The 16,764-nt window shown below is 39.8% G+C and overlaps 1 protein-coding gene across 2 annotated transcripts in view; it reads left to right on the top strand.

The window, feature by feature from the left end:
• Window positions 1-16,089, top strand: part of sorcs3 (sortilin related VPS10 domain containing receptor 3) — a 239,272-nt gene extending 223,183 nt beyond the window's left edge. For both annotated transcript variants that reach the window (XM_005919300.2, XM_042219615.1), the window contains 5 exons: window positions 3,530-3,661; window positions 3,758-3,857; window positions 7,895-8,000; window positions 9,420-9,580; window positions 12,377-16,089. In XM_005919300.2, coding sequence (XP_005919362.1) covers window positions 3,530-3,661; window positions 3,758-3,857; window positions 7,895-8,000; window positions 9,420-9,580; window positions 12,377-12,435 — 558 coding nt within the window. In that variant the 3' untranslated portion in view covers window positions 12,436-16,089. The remainder of the gene's footprint in view (window positions 1-3,529; window positions 3,662-3,757; window positions 3,858-7,894; window positions 8,001-9,419; window positions 9,581-12,376) is intronic.
• The last annotated feature ends 675 nt before the right edge of the window (window positions 16,090-16,764 follow it).

Raw genomic sequence — 16,764 nt, 5'->3', positions numbered from 1 at the left:
TAAACTGTTAAAAGCTAATGGCTTGAAAAAAATAACAGAAACAGTTATTGACCCATTAAAAATGTGTTTTTGACATGGCTAGAAACTGCAGCCCCAAAGCATTTATCCAATTGTTCTCTGTAATTAATGAATACATGCTGATTGGTTAGAGGGCATTTTTGACTTGGAGGAACTGTTTAAACATCTCTGGTTACATTTAATGTAAAACAGCTGAAAACAGTGAACACTGCCCCACAAAAACTCAATTAAAACTTTGTTATCTAGAATCTTCTTTAGATACCAGAATCCTGAGTCTTACATTTACACCATCTAATAGTAGATGTCAGCATTTCTATTAAAACGACTGCAGTCATTCTATAAACTTAACTGAGCAGAAATTGCAGAAATATCCAACTCAGACACTCTGGCATTGAACATTATGCACACTACGAACACCGTCAAGTGAAAACTCTGTTCTTTTCTGAAAAGTCATGCTTGGGAAAGTGTTTTGTGTGTCCATTTATGGGCTTGTGATAAAGGTCAACACTTTTTGTGAGTCTTTGTAGCTCTGCAGCACCATCTGTATCTCTGTCTCTCTTTCTGTGTCACTCTTGTGAAGCAGAACAGCTGTTAGGGACAATATTAGACCGTGAACACGGTTATTCTGCTGGCAGTTTTCCAGAATGCTGGTGATGGTTGCCTCAAATGCTAAAGATCGCATGATGTCTGTAAACACTAATAGCAGACATGCTATTCGACTATAATATAATATAATGCTATAATGTTGAATGGCTCACACAGCCCAGACCCATCAGGGCACGGACACTGGGCCTTTGGGGATGTCAGGGTGGGTGTCTGATACCAGACACTGGCAACAATCCTTCCCTCTCCACCCGGTGGTGAAGTAGATCCGCTGTATCCTGTCGAATAATCCACAATCTTCCGCTTCCACAAAGTCAAATTGTGATTGCAGGATAAATAGGGTATTCCAGACAAAAGTTTTTCTCTGGGTCTACCCTGGGAAGACCTACCAAAGGAGGTGTCGAGGAGGTATCCTGACCAGATGCCAAATCCGGGTTTCTGTGTCACTGTAATCCTGGGAGCTGTGCTGTCTTGGGCAGTAGATAACATATCTATTTACATGGAAAACTTCACCAGAATGCAGTGGATCTGATGATTTGTTTTTGAGTGTAGCAGGGTTGCAATTGCTTACCGACTGCGGTGGTTTGGGAATGTGGGAATGAGCTTAATCTGAATGAATCTAGATGGGTAGATGGGTGTTACAGGAGAATATGGCATCAGTTTTGGCATGTCAGGACACAATTTTCTCAGCAGAGCAATGTATTGTATTGACATGCACAAAACTATTTACTTTCCCTGTCAGTGGTTTTAATGTTGTTCCGATTCAATTCAGTCTTATTTACACAGCGCCAAATCACAACAACAGTCGCCTCAAGGAGCTTTATATTGTAAGGTAGACCCTACAATAATACAGAGAAAAACCCAACAATCATATGACCCCCTATGAGCAAGCACTTTGGCAACAGTGGGAAGGAAAAACTCCCTTTTAACAGGAAGAAACCGACAGAACCAGGCTCAGGGAGGGGCGGGGCCTAAAGACATGCTGTTTACGGACTGAGATGCCTCTTTATTTGTTTAGTGTTTTTGAACTATGATGGGTTTAGAAAAATATAAATGGACTGGTAATTATAGAGTGCTTTCCTACTCAGGTGATGAGTCAAAGGGCTTTTTGAGTTGTCGGCGTAAAATAACGATTGCTGTAGATTTCCCTCACCACCATATTAGCTTAAAACATTATACAGAGCAATTTAATGTCTGACTGACACAAACTATAAGGGAAGAGTCAAAAGTGATATAATGGCACAAATGATTACAAAAACAGTTTGAAGATGATCGACATCTAAATGCTTGTTAACTCTCAAGCTTACGATCTGAACAAATACAACCAGTTAATTTGAGCAGAAACTCACAGGCAGGTAATTATATCTTAGTGGGAGACTGAACACGTAATTAAGTTCCATCTTAAGACTGCAAAGGAATCTTCCGATGGGTCATTACACTCAATCCTACAGTTTCTGACAATAGACATAAATGTGCAATATGTAGTGTTTCAGTGTAAAGTCAGATGAGTTTTCTTGTAATGAAACTGTTCAGCAGATAAAATGTCTTTGTGTTATCTTACAGTGTGTAGTCATTCTGAGCTGCTTGGTAACTGCTACTCTTTGTAATCTAGCTGCTTTTGTCCCAGCGGGAGCGAATGCAGCAATCACACACCAAATGAAGCTAGCATTGTCTCACTTTAAGATGCCTTCAACCCAAGACACGTCTTCTTGAGTCTATAGCCATTTTCACACTGCAGTCGTGACATTAGACATTACCCAGTGAGGACAAATATTCAACACAGTTAAATCTGAAATGTTCTCCAATACTTCATGATCTCCAATACTGTCTGACGGTTAATTGTGCCATTTAGCCAGGTTAGTGAATTCACAGTGAGTCAGCGTGCTCTAAATCCTCTGCCTAAACTGAGTAGTTACATCAGTGCGAATACAGGTGACAAAGACTAACTCCTATTGCATACTCCGTAACTTCGGACAACGTTACAACCAAAGCTTGAGCTGAATTTTTCACTGGTGACAGACTTTGTTACTTGATGGGAAATGATGGAAAACTCTAAAGGCTTCCAAACATTGTGGCAGATTAAAACTGTGAGGGTGGTAGAGGGTGTAGAGCAGAACAAAGGGTTCATCCAGCAGGAGTACACTTAAGAAAGATCCCAGTTCACATCTGCTGAGTTCACATTTCCCTGTTGAGGCTCCACAGCTGCAGCGCCTTAACTGGGACTGCACTGTTATGATGGAGTTTGCATACAAAGTGATGACACAGTTGGTGCCTCTGGCTATCTTTTCTCTTCATGCATAGTCTATTCTGTATATTGTTAATTATATATGAATTTTCTGTAACCCTGTCTCTCAAAAAGACAGACAGCCTGCATTTTGAACCAGTTTCTCCCAAAGTGTCCAACATTTTCATGTGAAAACAGTTTATGTTCATCTATTCTCATGTAAATCTTAGTCACTTCTCAAAGCTGCTTCATAATGGCTTTTAAACATACTCCACCCAAATATTCACTGCGATCTTTAACCTGTTTCGCTTCTGGCTCGTCTCATATGGCCACTTGGTCAAAATCCCCCAGCACGACATTTGTATGCACTGTTTCAAAGTGAACGGTGAATATTGTGAATAGTGAGTGAAACTAACCGTAACACTAACCCAGCAGTTAAAAGCTCCTCGTTGACAGTCTTGTGATTTACGACACTGTTTCATGCTTTCAGGATTGCATCTAATGCTGCGGCTCTCTTAGATACAGCAGAGGACACTTTGTGTGTATCCCCGAGACTCCGGAAGCTTTAACAAAACTACTGCGTTTGAAGTCCCGTCAATGACTTTAAGCCTTATGATGCTGTAAAGCTTTTGTTATTTTCACAGTATCACACAGTGATATAAAAACATTTCTATCTTGTGACAGGTGGCCGAATTCCCAGAGGAGCAGCTCCTGGTAGCGGTGTTCCCCGGAGTGCCAACAGCTGCTGAGCTCTTCCTGTTGCCTTATAAGAACCAATCAGAGGGCAAGAAAAAGAGTGAGGAAGCTCTGGAGCGGGTATGGGTGTCTCTAAGTGAAATTCACGAGGAGTTCAAATTCCTCCAACTTGATTATTGTGCCTACAAAACGGTGCCTTGTTGTGTACTTTAACAGGCTTCTGACACAATTGTAAGTGCACTGAACCAAAACCTGGTGGAGTTCGAGCTGAAGCCCGGTGTGAGGGTGATCGTTTACAACACACAGTTAACACTGGGTAAGAAACATTTGCTGTCATTGCTTTTAATTTTGCCATCAAGTCATCATCTATAATATTAACTTCTGGGGATAATGTAATTATGGCCTGCATGTTCCATTTTTCATTTTCATGTGCAGAGAAACAGAAGTGTAATAACTGTTTTGACAACAAGAATTTTCCTTTGGTCCACCAATTAAAATTCCTGTCAGACCTCGTCTATCCCAGGCGAAAGAACACAGACGAGGATGGGAGGGGTTCGGTTTTAAGTGGAGCTCCTTGAGAAGAGGGATCTTTTATGCCTGCCATCAAAAGCTGAACATCTGTTCTATTTCTTTTACAGCCATCCAACCACAAAATGAGTGTTACACTGAGTATAATTATGTTGATTATTTAGTCCTTGAGAAAGAACACTGTACAATTTCAGGGCAGAATTTGGAATCATTCAAGAAGTCATCAGCAGTGTTTTGCGGGAAGGCTGGTTGACATTAGAGACCCTCAAATGCTCTCGTGTCAAATCAGCGCTGATTCACGGAGACACAGTAATTGTAAATAACATGGCTAGACTGGAAACCTCTACTTTTTTATTGGTTTGGAGCTCGGTACTGCTCAGCAGCTCCTGTGTCCCGCTGCTGGACAGGTCTTACCTTATATTCACTGCTTGGCTGGTTTCATTAGGCGCACAGTCTCTGGAGGCACACAGCCATGAGTTGTCTGCAGCTCAAAGCGATGGGTATTAACAGCCTGGCATGTACTGCTCTGTGACGTTTTGTGGTGTGCTGCACTCTAATGACATTGAAGGTGTACCCAGCTGGATCCCTCTTTATATTTCACCTCCCAAGAAAAGGTCTAAAAAGCCTTCAAGCTGCTTGAGAAAGGTCATCGGCACGCGCGCCTCCATCTCTTAGCTGAGGGCTCACGTAGCGCTAAACCCGTCACAGAAAAGCATCGGGCTTTTTCTTCAGCGACGGACATTAATGCACTCTTCAAAATAATGGGAGAAATTTAGGGTTTGTGCCTTATGAGCGAAACCGTGACATTAATCACACTGAACACTTGTTTGGTTCGGTACTTTTTTGAATGAATGTTGGCACATTTAACTGTTTTACATTCACCTGAAATCTTTGGATTTCCTGCTACTGTCAGTTTGTTTTGCCCACCAGCAGAAAGTGTAATTTCACGCTACAACACCTTACAGTGTTTCATATCTTAAAGATAAAAATATAATCTGGGGAGTCATTATTGTTCTGGATATACAGTATACTACAGTGTACGGGGTACAAGTATAAAGAAAATACGTTTTTGACCCTTTAACATCTAACAGGTCACAGGCAACACGCAGAGCATCTGCCCTTTTTATAGAATTTACACATATTTGGAACATCTGACCAAAGATTTCTATCAGAAATGATTTTGTGGAAAAATGTATTATTGTAAGGTAACATCTTCCAGGTCTGATATGTAGCCCAGCCCTAACCCCAGTGACCTGCAGGATTTTTAAAGGTTCGCTTCATTCAAACTAGAAGCAGAGAAAAAGATAAATCAATAATGGATGTGACTACTCTTTGCTTTTGAAGAGGTGCCTGTTTTCTTTGTTGCACATACTTTTTCAAGGTACTCTCCCTGTAGGTGCTACCACAGTGCCAGGAGCTATTTCAGGTGTATCTGTTGTCAGAAGTGAGTCTCGTTCATTTTTTCCATTCTGACAAAACTTTGCATTGTTTCTCATGCAGAATGAAGTCACTGTAGTATTTTTGGAAACCCAGAAAATCTCGCTGTAACAGCCAACCAATAGCTAGAATCTAGCATTATATCCTCCCGAGAACCAGCCCATTCATTTATGTCCTCTGAAATGGACATTTGTTTTTGCTCTATATCTTTTGACTAAGTCCTGATGCACTGAATAGAGGAAATCCTGGACTTTCCATTGGTATCTCATGTGTCTGGGTGTTAGCAACAGGAAGAGGCAGGTTCAATGGGAAGATTATTTTCTTCCTCGGTTCTCAGGAAGATATACACACATTATAATACATTCCCCGGAGGTCCTGTGATCTTTCCTACTTTATGGACTTCCATCCATTTCAGGAGTGAGTGAAACCTGCAGGCTTTAAAAGGCTTCCAGTTGCATAGAAGTGAGGGTGCACATTTCTATAAAGACCAGTTCCTTGATTAAAGTCACAATAAGTACAACGTGGAATCCATTTTATTAATTATAGCTATTAATACTCGTACCCATAATTGTCTATTAATTACAGTCAATTATAATTGGAGAATAACCCAGGATATCCTCACTGGTCATCGGGCAATGAGCGAGCAGTATCTCCTGGAATTCGATCCACCTCCATTGTTTCTGCCTCTGTATGTCAAAGTGGGCTTTTACAGCTTGAGCTGCCCACGGACTGCCATGATAAGTTTGTCGTCCACTCCTGATTGTCCCTGACATCAGGACAAGTCAGTCTCAGGGAGAATCTCAGCCGCTAGTCTTTATGGCACAAAGTAAAATACTTTTTTTTCTACAACAGTTGAAATATTTTTAATTCAGCTGGATGTGCAGTCACCTCAGTTTGTGGGGCCTTTGTAGGTAAACGCACATTAGAGCTCCAATCAGCATGAAACTGTACCAGTTCCATCAAGTGTTTGTCAGTTATTGTCAGGGCTCTGTGTGCGGGCAGGCAGAGATGAGGATCCAAATGCAGGACTCGGAAAACGGAATGTAACTCAAAAACCTCAGCTTTATTGCTGGCAGGAAAACAAACATGAAGTGAGGATGGAACACTGCGACCAAGGACACACAGGCATAATCTGTGGGTACGACGCGACACTGGGCATGGGAAAACACAGGGCTTAAATACACAGGGTAGTAATGAGGAAATGGGCCACAGAAGGGAGACACAGCTGGGAGAGATCAGGGCTAACGAGACATGGGGAACAAAGCTGCACACACTAACATAAGACAAAGACTTTCACAATAAAACAGGAAACATGAATCACAACTCAGAGACATGGACTCAACACAGAGACAGAAAATGAAACATGGAACTGAACTATACATGAAACCACCATTCCTAAAACATGGATAATAGAAACATGAAACTCTAATAATGATAATAATAATAATAATAATAATAAACATTACAACAAGAGAATGAGAAACAATCCAAAACACCAAGATAACTGAAACACAAAGTACCAGAGAAACAAAGAATTATCCATGATGCAAAAGTGAACCAAAATACAATAAACTCAAAATACTGGGTCCAACGGACCCAGAACCGTGACAGTTATGGACTTGGATGAGAAATTTGAAGGTGCAGCCATAAGAACAGCACAAACTTAACTATAACTTCTGAGTTTGAATTCTAGGGTCTGAAGAAAACGAAGCACTTCTTCTTCCTGTCTTATTAAGATAATATGTAGTTGTGGTGGGGAAAATAGCAGCAATAACATCATATAACAGCAAATAAAATAACTCCACTTTCAACACCTCTGACGTAACCTCCCAGGTCAGAGATTTAGTTAGCCATCGTTAGCCAGAGCTCATGTGTACTGTATTCTTTTTAGCTGTTCCTCCACATGGAGGAAAAATAGTTTAAAAAAAGTGAATTCTTGCTGATATGTTGACTGCCAGTACCAGTTATTTAAAGATCTTATACTTAGAGTTTAATAAAAAAAAAATATTGCTAATACTGGAAATGAGGAAAACGCTTTTGACTGAGCTGAACTTTCAAACTTTGAAACCTCAGAAGTTACTTTTACTTTAAGTTACTTTTACTTTTTCAAATCTGGCGTCTTTATGATGAAACTGCTCAAGATGTTGATAAACTGAGATCATTTATGCATTCATACGAACATTTGTTCTTGTTTTAGCATTAGCATTTAGCCACATCTGGTTGACTTGTACTATAAATCTAACTGTACTTTTGTCTGTTGTTGGTTTTAATGAATCAAATTTCTATTTTTATTTCTATTCTGTCTCATTTGTCAACTGTTGATTAACGTTATGTTGTTTTTATTTTGACTGTCTAATGTCATCTCTGTGCACCTTCCTGCTTCCACAGCACCTTTAGTGGACTCGAGCCCCAGACACAGCAGCTCAGCGATGCTTATGCTCCTGTCAGTTGTGTTTCTTGGCCTCGCGGTGTTTCTCATCTACAAATTCAAGAGGTGCAAATCTTTCTGATTTCTTCCACCTGCTGTAGGGCCCCACTATATAGCTATTACTCTGTTCTTCATTATTGATGATAGCAGATGAGCCCTGTCTAGACCAATCTATTATAGTCATATTTGGTATTTTCAATTGATAGATCACTCTGGAGTTGTCACTCATACTTGTGAGATTCCAGTGCATGAGGCGTGTGCAGCAATCAGTCACAAAATTCAGGGAAAACGAGCAGTAAATGGTTTAATATGCAGCTTCTCTGCCTTGGATCTTATTTGCTGAATAAATTATTCATACTCAAAATTATTCTTTTGAAAAGTCTGAGGGAAAAGCTGTCATTAATTATGGATATGAAGTTTTTCCCATTAGTCTAAAGAGGATGCATTTTTCAAGAAATCTTACAGTTGACAAAACAGAGCAATTAATAACCCAAATGTATAGTAATTGCAAATAAATTGGATAATGTCTAAATAAAGATCTATATTAGGCGGTATAAATGCAGATGAGAAAAGAAACCAGTGTTACTGTAATTTGTCTATAAATTAGGCACTCGAGTGTAATTACAGTCAAGGCAAGTTTAGAGTTTGTCAGCACCAGGAAACAGAATCATCTTTGAAAAAGTAGCTCAGTGCAACAGTCTGTCAGACTTCTTAAAAACCCACATTTTTAACTCAAAAGAAAAATAATTTTCATTTTTCTAAAAAATGTTGATCCTGCCAAAACATCGCAGCTGGAAGCAGTGAGACAACAGAGCAGGCAGTTCACATTTAGCACAGACGGTTCAAACTCATTCATCCCAAAGCTTACTCTGTGCAAAAGAGTCAATAAAGACAAAGTGGATAATCAAACCAGTTATAATTATATTAAAGGTGTGCTCATTGATTCATATTATATAAGAAAAAACTACCTTTGAAGATGTCAGCTGTCAGTGAACTTCAAAGCTACAGGGAATGAAATAACCAGCAAAAATATATAGCATCGAAATATTGATTATTTAAAGGTTAACCAAAACTAGGACCAGAGTTGTTTTCTCCTTTGATCTGATGAATTCTGTAGTTACACATGTTATAGATATGCTGACCTTTATTTGTCTCACCTGCTGAAGTTAACTGGCCTGAGAGAAAAAAGAAACCCTGCAATGAAGCAAATAATAAAGATCAGGACAAACTCGGTGAGAGCAGCTTGATGTGTAGAGTCTGATGGAGATAGTCAGGCAGGCAGAGATGGAGATGAGGCTGCAAAATCAAATAATTTATTCATAAAGTCGTGTTCTCGGTTGTAATTTACTAATGAATGTAAACTTGGGACTGCGGTTACATAGCCTTAGAAACACAACAACCCCACTGTGTGCATGCACAAACACCGCACCTGCACGTGAGATGGTTATCTAACATTTGCTGATCTTGTCTTCTGTAAATCCTCAGAAAAATACCTTGGATCAACATATATGCTGAGGTTAACCAGGAGAAAGAGCAAGAGATGATCGGCTCGGTCGGGCAAGGCGACAGCACGCCGAAAATTACTCTGAGTGAGTTCTCCACATCCAAAGAACTCATGGAGAAGGAGCTGGATGCCAGGGTCAAAAGTAAGTACCTGCTGAGAGTAGGGAAAGGCGTTTCAAGCAAATACACTTCAATATTTTTTTGGGTTCTAGACGCGTTGCTGCCACCTTAAGTAGTAGTCATGGTGGGTTACTCTATTCACCTGCTGTAAAAACAAGAGAAAATCCATGAACAGGAAATGGCCACATAGATGATTTAACTAACTCACACTTTAAAGGCATGTAGATATCCAGAGACAAATAGAAGGCATCCATATACAAATGAATGTATGCGATGCACTATATACTGCATAATCTCATCTGTGTGAATATCAGCACTATGTGTCTTTGCGACGAATCAAGTCATGATTAAGACATTTTCAAAAATATAATACATGGAGCACAATGAAATCTGGATCTCAGTGACCTTGTCGTGGTCCAGCAAGGTCTGTGTCACTGTTAGGGCATGGGCATGTAAAGGCGGAATTTCAGGGACAAACTTTCTTTTGTCGATGGCTTTATAGCAAAAGTCAACATGATAATGTGTAGGATAACTGTGCGTAGAATCACCTCCTGGGGATACTTTACATACTGAATCTGAATCGTCTTTTAAACAGAAATCCAGCAAATGAATCTCCTTTTTACCATTTTTGAATTATTCACAGAGGAGGAAATCCTTAGAGTAGACAAACCCCGTGAAAGGGTTTTAGAGGGTAAGGAAAGATTCCAGTGACACCCACAGTACTGGGAATAATGACTAAATGATAAAACCAACATGTTTAGCATGTGGCTGCAGGACTCCATCAAACACAGAGGGAGTGGCCTAATCATTCCTCATTCAGTCACAGTTTGATTTCAATTTAAAAAGAGACATTCATTCATTCATATTTCATTACATGATAAAAAACAATAGGTTTGATAAGCTAATTGCTGCCCACTCTGACTGTATATAACAGAGTGGATTTTCTATTGTTACCAGTAGAAATGTACCACTTCTGGCAGCTGCAGACCCAGGATTGATTTGGCTCTGAGATAGTTTAAAAGACAGATTAAGTTCCTGCACTTTCACAGTTCTGGAGAGCTGACTGCTTCTGACCTGTGTGTTGAAATTCAGAGGAGCTGTCGAGAATGGAAACTCACACATTAGTGAAACCCTCAAGCAGCAAGGCCGTGAGTGTGCTGCTTCATTTCAGCAGAATACTTTATCCAGGTCAATGTCTGATTGTTACTTTTTTTTTTTTTACATATGATCTGTATTCCTGCACGAGAGTACTTTCAGTTTCTCCATAACTCATGTAGCACCTCGAGTCAGTGGACGGGGACGCACAGTAAAGTGTAACAAAACAACAATAAGTGTAAGAATAAGAGTTAAACAACATATTTACAAAACACTAATCAAATTACTACCATCTGATTCCACGTTTGAAGCAACAATGGTACATCGTTGTTTTTCTCTTAAATTAAAGGTACCATGTGGCTGCCGATGGGCCTGATATCCACTTACAAGAACATTATACTGCCACTGTTTTATCGAAATTTAAAGCAGATGTCCTCCTATGTGGATCTCATTTCTCTCAGAAACGAAACTCAGGTAAAAAAATAAAATAAAATCATGTAATTCTTTGTTTTTACATTCATCAGGTTCCAATCAGCCCAAATAGCAAAGAGAAATTAAAAATGCATGCATTCATGAAAGAGTTCGGGTCTTAGGAGGTCAAATTCGAGCAGGTGCTCAGCACTACATGCATTTAGTGCAACAGAAAGTGTATCAAATCATCCCTGCCTGCCATTACAGGACAAGGATATTTAACCTCCTAGGACCTGTCGTCCACATATGTGGGCATCACATTTTGGGTTATTTAGACCAAAATACTCAATTTTGCTCTACATGGGCCTGATATCCACTTACGAGGACATTATACTGCCACTGTTCTATCAAAATTTTAAATGAATATCCTCATATATGGCTCTTAGTTTTCTTAAAAACAAAAATAAGGTAAAAAAAAAATCTGGTAATTCTTTGTTTTTACATTCATCAGGCCCCAATATGCCCAAATATCAAAGAGAAATTAAAAATGCATGCCATGGAAGAGTTCGGGTCTTAGGAGGTTAACGAAATGTATTTCACAACGAATAAACGTTGCTTTTTATTTGCACATTTCTGCAGACGTCCTTGAAGTTGCTGATTAATTTGTGCTATATGCCAGAGTAAATTAACAGCTATTCTTGTGTTTCTCACGTAAATGGCCTATATTTGTATAGCGCTTTACTAGTCCCTAAGGACCCCAAAGCACTTCACACATCCAGTCATCCACCCATTCACACACTGGTGATGGCAGCTACATTGTAGCCACAGCTGCCCTGGGGCGCACTGACAGAGGCGAGGCTGCCGGACACTGGCGCCACCGGGCCCTCTGACCACCACCAGTAGGCAACGGGTGAAGTGTCTTGCCCAAGGACACAACGACCAACACTGTCCAAGCTGGGGCTCGAACCGGCAACCTTCCAATTACAAGGCGAACTCCTAACTCTTGAGCCACGATCGCCCAACACAAATGGGGTAGACGTCCAGACTTTCGATATTTGGTTCTAAACTTCCTCACCGAGCATGTTCCAATTAATTGGACCAAACATATCATAACAAAAGCTGGCATATTTTTCATAATGGGTCAATTTCAAATTCCAACGCTTTTTAATAGCTTCAGAGCCTTTGAATGGAAATTAAGTACAAGGAGTCAATGTCAAAGAAGCTATTTGTTTTATAGTCATTAAAGCTCTGAATTAACTGTCTTTGTTCTTGGCTTTTTTCCCCCCCCTTTCATTTCCTTTATTTATACTCAGGGGGAGTCGGAAATGCCTGCGAGAGCACAAGGGAGATTCCAAACTGTACTAGTGTGTAAAACTGGGGGAGCAGCGCTTCATGTACAGAGCAAAGTATTTCAGTGTCGGGGTTTTTTTTGTTTTGTAATTCTCAACACAACTGATGTTAATAGTTTTCTAAGGGACCTCATTTATACAGACTTGCATGGATGTCTCATTCAACAACATCCATGCAGTTAATGTCAATTTACTCAATGAGATCATTGTAATTACTGACAAAACTTATTCAGTTTTGTGGATGTATAAGCTACATAGCAGCATTCATTTGCAAAGTGAAATATCTTTCATGGAAATCTATCAAAAGTTATGTACATTTCTTAAGGCGTTTGCTTTGAAAATCATTTCTGCCTATATATAGACTATAATGTCGGAGTCTTCAATCAAACAGGGAATATTATTGAAATGTACAATACTGTCATCTGTTCTGTTAAATGTATATATTATTACTTTCTACATGCTCGTAGTCTGAGTACCATGGCGGCAACAGAAGATCTGACGATGGTCTTCTTTTCTGAAAGTGTGTTTAAAAAGTCAAACATTACTTAAAGAAACCGATTTCCTTTGCTAAGGTCCTTAACTCTTGCATGTTCTTTCTGAGGACACAATTTCTGTGTTGTAGATAAGCAGGTGTTGTAAATAGTTATTTTCTAATCATGTGTCAAAAGACCCCAGTTGATTCTGCTGATTCTGTTTTGCTCTCATTTTCTTCAGTCGAGTGTTGGCTGAAATGAACCTGATAGAAAGGATTTATCTGTTAATGCAGGTAGAGCTGCATCGGCATAGTGCAGATGTCCCTCATGTTCTCTGAAAATAAAGTTAAAAGGATCATCCTCAACAGGATCATTTTCAGGATATTTGCATTTTCAGTACAGATATACAATAGACTGTCATTAAACTCTCTGAACCAAACATTTGCAACCAGAGCCCGACTCATTTGTTGGTCGGCCAATGCTGGCTATTTATCGATCTATCGATATTGGCATTTACAACAGCCGATCAATGAAGTTTAAAAGCTACGAAACAAGAGAAACATCCTTCAGCCGTGCTGTTGTTATGACGTTTGTCCACCAGAGGGCACTCTGCAGGTTCCCTGCTGGGAACCACAAACGCAATAACCAGCTGGTCCGAGCAAAGTCGGGCAGAGTGTGAGCTCGTAAATAACTACAAATGTCAGGGAAATCTGTATATCCCATGTTTGAATCACCAAATATCTGTAGCAGTATTGGCCTTAAACGTCCCATTACAGTCCGGTTCTATTTGCAAGTGAGTCTGTGGCTCTCACTGTTCAGATTTGGCTTCGATACTAATGTTGAATCACTTTGGAAAAAAATGTATCTATTGTGGTGACCAGTGATCAAATTCACAATTTCAACTCATTGGGGAAAAACATGGTGTTTATTTTAAGTAGGCTTACAGTTGGGTTGTGGTTTCTGCTTCTTCTTTGGTTTGTGGCAGTTTCCAATGGAGCTCATGCCAATATTATTATTTGTAATGTCCTGCAATTCTTTTCAGTCATGGTGGTGCTGGCCGCTCATCTGGCCAATCCACCTCATTGGTCCAGATTCAACAGTAATAGGATGTATTGTTCTAAAACAGTTATGGTGCCTAGTGGGTAACTTCATACGAGGAGTCCTTGATTTATCCACTAACACCACCGAGTGGTTGACATGGGTTTAAATCAGGACTGGTTATGATAAAATACTAGGAATGAATGGTGTTATACATTTCAAATTGTGTCTTCATTCTCTTCAAAGGCCTGCTGTGTGAAGTCTTGTTTTTTTGTACCTTGCCAGAGCAGCATAATCAACATGGTGATGCCAACTAATGATGACAAAACATATATGGTGGTAATAAGTAGTTTAATTAAGTCAATGAAATTTTCTCTGCCTAGACTTTTCAGCCTGAACTACTTTTTAAGATTTCATTCTCAAAAACCAAGTCCATCTTCAGTCAGTAACAGTTCCACTACTGTAAGGCCAAAGTGAAGACGTTTGGGCTTTTTTGGACATGAGAACTTTGAGATACAGGAAACCTGTCTGTGCACATAACCAGACCAGAGTAAGACTGGTGAACTGGAAAATTTGCTTGTAAATTAAATTAGCCTTATAGCAATGAGTCGCATCGATGTTATTGAACTTGTTAAAAGAAAGTTCTGAACTGCAAATCTGATGCAGCACGATTGAAGTGAAAGAGTCCTACATTCATTTTAATCACAGTAACTCGATGCAGTCCAGGACACACCTGGGCCTCCAAGATGGTTTCAAGTAATGTGTACAATGTGAAAAGGTAAATCACTTATTAGCTCACAGTTTTTGGATTCCAATATCATGTTCTCCCATTATTTTCAGTTGTCATAGCTTCAACTTCACATATTTTTTTTCCATGTATGCTATCAAACCCAATTTTAAGCCTACAAAGTGCTTTTGCTGTTCATTAGGATTAGATAAGCTAATGAGTCCATGTTCTACAGAGTGTGTTACCAGCATCTTTGGTGCTCATTGTGGCAATATTTTTACACTCAAAATGTGCAACTACTGCTATTCTAACAATGTGACAAAACCAGAACATTGTCTTCAACTGTGCCTGGAACAGTTTGTATTTATTTAATGAATCCACAGTGTACAAACAGAGCTCCCCTGGCTGCCATTAGCCTCCATTCACAAACCAACGCTCCAGTCACTGCTTTGCATCTAGTTTGAAATGAGTGAACACCGTCCTCCCAGCATGCAACTTCCCCCAGCTCTGCATTCTCCAGGCCTGCAAAAGCCAAGTGGCCTCGACTTGACTCCCGTTGCTCTCCCAGTATCCAGCATTGTTGATAATGAGAGAAAGCTGGACAGCTCAGGGGAGGGTGCCACATGCAGAGGTTTCCTGCAGTGCTCAGCTCAAGCAAACAGCAGTTCCAGGAGAAGCGAAAGGCTGCAAAAAGATATAGGCTGTCACATCACATATGCATTACCTGCAACAGAGTGCTCTCATCTCAAACCAAACAGCCAAGCCAAGCCTTGTTAATACAGACAGAACACACATTGAACAAAGATTGTTCTAGAGCTTTGTTGTATTCAACACATGCCATAAGCAAAGGATTGTTTGCTTGGCTGGATTTTGTTTGGGTAAAGGCTTTGATGGTGGCACTTTGTTCTGATTCTTATTAGAAAAGCAGAATTAGGGGGGACAGAAAAAGAAATCAAAAAGTTTCTCCATCCTTAACTACACATGGATATTGTCTTTGTTTTCTGTTGTTTTTCTCTCTCTTGGACCCTTTGAAATTGTGAAGAATGTACAATGAACATAGTACACTGGCTGTCCATAAAAGTTTGCAAAGAAAGAAAAGAACAAATGCTTCAAAATGTGGTGCTTTATCTGCACCAGCACATTGGAAGTGCCACTAGTGAAAGAAAGGACTTTGATCACTGGAAACTTCTGTCTCATCTGATATCTTAAATGCCACATTATACCGTAAGCACCAGACAAATCCATACTTGAACCATAAAAGAGATTCTTTGCATTTGTGATTTTTCAGAAGGCAAAAACATTGTAATGTTCTTCAGTGCACAAAAATCTACAATGCATGCATCATCAGTAATGTTCTGTTTCATCTTGATTTCGATATTTCTACGGTAAAGAAACTGTCATTTTGAAATTGTTTCAAATAAATGTATTTTTGTACATCAGTGCGTTCATTCTCTGGATGATGAATTTCTTGTGAACCCAAGGGTGCAAAGAAAATGATGTTCGCTGAGCATTACACTGTTTGCCTGATGACTCAACCAACCTCCAGTGCAGAAGCACAAAGCGAGGTCGGAAAAGCACCAGCAGTGTTGTCGGCCTTGTGTCTGGCCTGCAACCGCGGTCAGTGTCACCAAACCGTCACGGCAGCGGTGTCAGCTCTCACAGTCTGTCCAGCTAATGGAATAAACACACCGATACAGTGAGGAAAAATGCACAGAGAGAACAGCTCAAGCACATTGTTTGCAGTAATAAAAAAGATGGATGCAATGAAAAACACTTTAAATGTAATCAGGTTTTACTGCATGCCTCTATTGCATATGTAGATGTGCAACAGTGGCTGAACAAACTCCAAAAAGCTGAGCCAGTGAGCCAAAGTAGAACTGCTGGAAGTCCAAATATTTAACAGAACCCCTAAAACCTGAGAATCACGTTGATGAACTTTGTAAAATGCTTTGACAGATGGAATAGTGTGATGAATGTGCCATTAGATTCCAAAAGCAAAATATTTTTGGTTCATAGGGCTTCTTTTTTATTTACCCCTAACACGGGAAGTTCATTTTAATTCTGCATTGTCAGTGACAATCAAAACAGGAAGTCACATGGCCCGTTTGCTACAT

Source organism: Haplochromis burtoni, unplaced genomic scaffold (assembly GCF_018398535.1).
Source record: "Haplochromis burtoni strain Fernald_Lab_line unplaced genomic scaffold, NCSU_Asbu1 Contig_35, whole genome shotgun sequence".
In the NCBI taxonomy this organism is placed as follows: domain Eukaryota; kingdom Metazoa; phylum Chordata; class Actinopteri; order Cichliformes; family Cichlidae; genus Haplochromis; species Haplochromis burtoni.
This window is presented reverse-complemented; position numbering and strand designations above follow the sequence as displayed.